At 33.8% G+C, this 6,074-nt stretch overlaps 1 protein-coding gene across 1 annotated transcript; it reads left to right on the top strand.

Moving 5' to 3' along the window:
- Window positions 1-1,408: 1,408 nt before the first annotated feature.
- LOC107954295 (protein RETICULATA-RELATED 4, chloroplastic) lies at window positions 1,409-5,658 on the top strand. Its single transcript, XM_016889808.2, has 8 exons — window positions 1,409-2,190; window positions 2,590-2,658; window positions 4,133-4,264; window positions 4,380-4,433; window positions 4,541-4,585; window positions 4,790-4,929; window positions 5,169-5,294; window positions 5,382-5,658. The coding sequence occupies exons 1-8, from the start codon at window positions 1,663-1,665 to the stop codon at window positions 5,443-5,445; spliced, it is 1,158 nt and encodes a 385-aa protein (XP_016745297.2). The 5' UTR covers window positions 1,409-1,662; the 3' UTR covers window positions 5,446-5,658.
- Window positions 5,659-6,074: the final 416 nt, after the last annotated feature.

Below are 6,074 nucleotides of genomic sequence, written 5' to 3'. Positions count from 1 at the left end.
TGAAAATTACGTACAACATTAGAACTTTTTTTACTAGCAAATGGATCGTCCTTGCTGTGTGATCGTTTGTAGTAATTAAAAAACCCATTTCGATTTTTGCACAAACAATTAAAATTTTAATCATTGACTTAACAAATAAACAATATAAAAATAACGACAATTACTTTTTCCGAAACCCATTTTTGTAATAAACAGAAATCTAATTACTCAAAAAAACATATAATGTTCACTTTTATATCATAAAATAAACAAATTATTATTAAAATAAAAAAATATATACTAGTCAAACCAATCTTAATATTACTTTCAACACAAATATGTCTTAATACCCAATTCTAATAATTCTACTAAAATAAACATGCACTTTGAGAAAATCTATCTTAATAAACATACACTACAAAAGAAAATTACAAATATCTGAACTAACACAATTTTAATTATTTTTGAAGTTAACATATTATTACAATAAAAAATTAAAATTTCAACACAATTCCAAATTATTAATAATTATACGATCACAAAAAAATACATATTTATTTTTTTGGGACCTTCTGCTATTGGAAGGGAGGGAGGGAACGTCCAAGTGTTTGTAATATAAAAAATAAAAAATACTAAATAATTAGTACTAAATAAACTTTTAATACAAATAAATTACTATTAAAAAATAACTAATTATACTACTGAAAAAACCAACCTCCATACTAACATTTTCTTCTTGGTATTCGGTGGGGGACCATCAGCTGGTAGTCTGTTTTTGTTTTCGTGTGGAAACAATATGTGGGGGTTGGTCCCTTTTATGATAATGAAAATAATAATATAATAATAAATTTTAAACAAAAAGTAAAAAATAGTCTGAAATATTTGGACCTGTGATCGATGAATCATATTAGTGGTAGGCCGTCAGGTCGGTGCCGTCGAGCTGTTAGGCGGCACCGACCTGCCACTAATGTGATAGGTCATGGACCCAAGTTTTATTACCCGAATATTTTAAATTTTTTTCAACTTAAAAAACATATTTTATAATAAAAATTCAGGTGTCGTCTAACACTTCGGCGGCACCAATAAAAAATAATTTTTTACTTTTTACATGTATAAAAATATGAGGTATTTTTAAATTTTAGATATTGGTGCTGTCGATTGCTCAAGCAACAGCCTAAAAAAATTTATTTAAAAAAAATGAATGATTGAAGCAATTTTTGGTGGCAAGAGAGGGAGTATCGTCGATTGCTCAGGTGGTACCGTGAGTACACTTTTCACTTTACCTGGTAAATAATAAGGCTTTATCCTATTGTAGTAAATATTTTTTTTATATTATTTAGATAAAAAATTTGAAATAAGAAAATGCACAAAAAAATAATGAAAGTTATTTTCTTAAAGAAAACATTAATTGGAATTTAAATTATAAGAAAAAGGTGGAGAGTAATGAGAGCGTGAGTTTCACGGGGAGAGAAAAAAGAGTAGGAAAGAATGAAACCCTAAAGTAGACAAGAGCGGAGGTTGATTTTCAGACAAAAACTGTCTTAGAAAGTGGTCTGGCGTTTGCTTAGATTCAGATCCTTCAACTTTGATCAACTAGCCAACGACAAACCTTTCATTATTACACACCTCTTTCCATTACTTCTCTGACCAAAACTCCGCCTCTGACACCACCTGCCGCCACCAATGTCCATCGCCGCCTGCCTTCTCACCCCTTCCCCACTTTCCTCTCCTAGTTCCCTTACCATCACCCCTAAATTCCCCACCACTTTCCCTCTCCACCTCCACCTCCGCCTTTCCTCCTCCGCCACCTGTCTCCGTCACAGCCGATCTTCCCCGTTCTTAACCTTCTGCGCCGGCGGCGATGGTGGTGATATTAACAGCAACAACAACTCGGGTGGCGGCGGTGGAAACGATGAGAATGGAAAACACAGGGGTGGTGATGACGAGAATGCGGGTGATAAGAACAGGAAAGAGGCGATGATTGTACTGGCGGAGGCAGGGAGGTCAACGGAGAGTCTGCCGAAGGACTTGGCGGCGGCGATCCAGGCTGGGAGGATCCCTGGGTCGGTCATAGAGAGGTTCTTGGGGCTTGAAAAATCGGGGCTTATGAGATGGTTGATGCAGTTTGGAGGGTTTAAAGAAAGGCTTTTGGCTGATGATCTTTTCTTAGCTAAAGTTGCGATGGAGTGTGGTGTTGGGATCTTCACCAAGGTCCATTTTTCCTCCTTTTTCGTTTTTTTAATCAATATATACAAATGGCTACTGTAGATTTGTTCACCGATTCTTACTTAGCATCGGTTTTAAAGGTTTTCTTTTTATTCTTTTTCACTTGATCATTTTTGGTTCACTTATTTTCTTTGAATCTTAGCCCGAATTTCGGGATACTTTGCCTTCGGAGTTTTAAGTCAACGTTTTAGTCTTTCTTTACATGAAACTGCTTAAAGTGCATGATTGTTTTAGGATTAAATGTTCAACAATACAGCATGTTGATTTTTAGGAAAAGCAATTGAAGCTACAAGAGCTATGTTTATGCATGTTCCAAATTTTGGTCTCATTTACTTTATCATTCCATCTTAACTACTATTTATATACTTTTGTCATGTTTTCCAGACTGCTGCAGAATATGAACGTCGCAGAGAAAACTTTTTCAAGGAGCTGGAGATCGTTTTTGCTGATGTGGTATGATTCTTCACTTACCTCTTTAAAACCTGCACCTTTTCATTCTTCATTTCTTCTGATTCTGAGTAGCAAGGATGGCGTGTTCGATAAATTTAAACCCAAGATTTTGATGCCAATTCATGTCTATTATATTGATCCTTAGAATTTCTTGATGGTCAAACTACTGTTTTTTATTTGAAATTAGGGGAATAATATGTTACAATCCTTCGAATGCTCTGTATATATATACATATATATTTTAAGGATAAGAAGCGAATTGCCTTATAATTGTTAGACTAGGAACACAGCATGGACATGACGGCTATAAAAAGATTTTATATGTTGAATTTGTACTTTTCAATTAAAAAATAACTTGCAAATAGTTTTTCAAAATTCAAAAATTGAACCTTAAAGACACCTATGAGAACCGAATTGTTGATTCCATATTTGGAAGAAAAAAATCATCATTTATCCAAACATGTTCAATTGTGTCCATTCATGTCCGACTTTATCTTGATCATCTTTTGACAGTGTTCAATTTTACTTTTACTTCTTTTAATGTTTCCAACATGTGGGACATTTATCGACATATGGACACTCCACTGATAGAAATGTCATGCTTCATAGTTAGATGAATTCTGTTAGCTGCTTAAAATTTTCTTTGGTAAATGACCTTAGCTAAAGTAGCTCAATATCATGCATCGGCAATTACAAATACAACACATATATAGATTGTAAGCATTTGTAGTTGGATGAACATACTTAATTCACAGCTGTTGCATGATATATAAGTTTTAGTAACAAGAGGAAGTGATAGGCGGGTTTACCGCTTATCAATCATGGGGAACGAATGCCACGTGCCGTCTTGTCAACGTTGGGCTTTTCCTTTAGGGAATGTTTCAAATGCTCTAGACCATCCAACGAAGAGTTTGAATCATAACGAAGAGTTTGAATCATAACATATGGTGGTAAAGAAGTCTATAGTTCAAGATTAATGGTTATTACGGAGTTTAATCAAATATGTGACTCGTTTATACACGCATGTTCTCCTGGTAATCTAACCAAGCTTTTAATACTAAACCATATCTTTTTGTGGGCTTGCAAGCTCGTCTTCTACTAGGCTGATAAAACGATCATTTGAGACAAATGAGAGATGGAGTTTTGTTTAGTTATCAAGGGGAAAAATAGCAAGATTGAATTAGAGTTAGATTTTGTCAGAGAAATCTTGAGAACTCAGATGCTGCCAAGTGTAGTATATCAGGTTTTAGCACTTGTTATTATCTGTCTACTTTTTGTATTTGAGCTGTAGAATAAATTAACTATAGATACACCTTTGTGAGTGAAATTTTTATCTAGAGAAATTAATATTATGAGGAAGCAACTAGGTTTCTTTCAAAAATTTGCATTATTTTTAGCATCATAAATTGTGGCTGCATAATGCATATTAACAATATTATTTTCTATCATTTAAAATGTCCAATGTGTTTTTTTCTAGGTAATGGCCATAATTGCAGATTTCATGCTTGTGTATCTTCCTGCTCCTACTGTTTCTCTCCGGCCTCCTCTTGCAGTCAGTGCTGGAGCTATTTCCAAGTTCTTCTATAGCTGCCCTGATAATGCTTTCCAGGTTTCTTTCTTTTATTCTTGCCAATAAAGTTGCATCAAGACTTTGCATCTATACATATCTTAAAGCTGTTAAAATACAAATGATTCATGGTTGCGATCAAAATTCTTGCCTGCAGGTTGCTCTTCCTGGTACTTCATATTCACTTATGCAGAGATTAGGAGCAGTAATGGTATGCAGCGCGTTCTTTTTTCATAAACTTTTGAATAACAAGTTACTTGTCCTGAATATTTGAGGTAATAATAAAACCATCTTATTGTGTTTTAATTGTATGAGCAGCGTAACGGCGCAAAGCTTTTTGCAGTGGGCACCACTTCTTCGCTGGTAAGTTTTTGGCAGCTGTTTCCTTTTTCTTCGACATTTTTTGTTTATATTCTTTCTACTGGGATCTAATATATACGGTCTCTTTTCAACTTTTTGTCAAATTTTATTATCTTTTCCATTTCTATAAAGAGCATCATTCTTTTTTTTGTGTGCAAAACGAGTATATCTGGATTTGCTAGTATTTTACGGTTAAGTTTGTTGTAGGTTGGGACAGCCATCACAAATGCTTTGATTAATGCTAGGAAGGCCGTTGATAAGACATCGGCAGCTGAAGTTGAAAATGTTCCTATACTATCCACCAGTGTTGCCTATGGTGTATATATGGCAGTTTCGAGCAACCTCAGGTATTTAGATTTCATACTTTACTGAAAATAGTTCCCAAAACACTATGGTTCATGGAGTTGCCTAATATTACATAATACCAGGTTCTACATAGTTGAGCTTGATGATGTTTTGAAGTTGGTATTTTCAGATTCATACCCATAAAACAAACATGTTGGGAATGCTAATTCCATTCCATAATGAGAAAATGATCTGAACGTAAGTTGGAACATTTTGCTGAGGATTGTGTGTTGTTGAATAGGTACCAAGTGCTGGCTGGTGTAATTGAACAACGGATTCTGGAGCCTTTGTTGCACCAGCACAAGCTTATGTTGAGTGCAATATGCTTTGCCGTTAGAACAGGCAACACATTCTTGGGTTCTCTATTGTAAGACTGAACCCTCAACTATTTTACATGCTACAATACGATGGTCGATTTTCTCATTTTGACGATTTTAAATTTGGTTGGGTATAGGTGGGTGGATTATGCTCGCTTGGTCGGTATTCAGAAGGCTCACGAAGAGGACACAGCAGCATAGGTGGAGGTTGGAACCAACCAGTTATGGTGGTTTTCCCCATCAAAGGAGGTTTGCTGGAAAAGCTTTGTTGCCTCCCATGCCAGTTTTCATAACAATACAATTACTTTTGTTTGACATTTTCTTATAAAAGAAACTCTTTTTGTGCTTTTTTCCCAAACGTTCTTTCTTGTCTGTGTATTCAGATTTTCTTATAAAGGTTTTCCTTTTTGATGATTTTTTTTTTCTTCTAATAAAGTTTTATTAAAATTTTTCTAAATTAAATCATTATATAGACACATACACAACACCTTAAAAGATAAAAGTAATTTATAAATGGTAAGTTTTGAATTAGTTAGAAAGTGAATTCTTTTCCATAAAATTAACATAAAAACTAAACATTTAAAATTGAAATACAAATGTTTTTTGAAGCAGAAATATAAATAAAATTAATCTATGTATCTTAATATGTATAATGATTCAACATATTTTGTATTTTAATATTAAAAGTTATATATTTTGGTACTAAAAGGTAACGGTATTAACTTTTTAGTGTTTGATTCGGGTTTTAGGATTGGTTTGATGAAAGTTATTTACTAATATCATTAGGTTTGAAATTTTCATAATTTTGTTAATAGAATAAATTCAGTTTT

Source organism: Gossypium hirsutum, chromosome D07 (assembly GCF_007990345.1).
Source record: "Gossypium hirsutum isolate 1008001.06 chromosome D07, Gossypium_hirsutum_v2.1, whole genome shotgun sequence".
NCBI lineage: Eukaryota > Viridiplantae > Streptophyta > Magnoliopsida > Malvales > Malvaceae > Gossypium > Gossypium hirsutum.
Note: the sequence above shows the minus strand (reverse complement) of the source record. Positions and strands in the feature narration are given on the sequence as shown.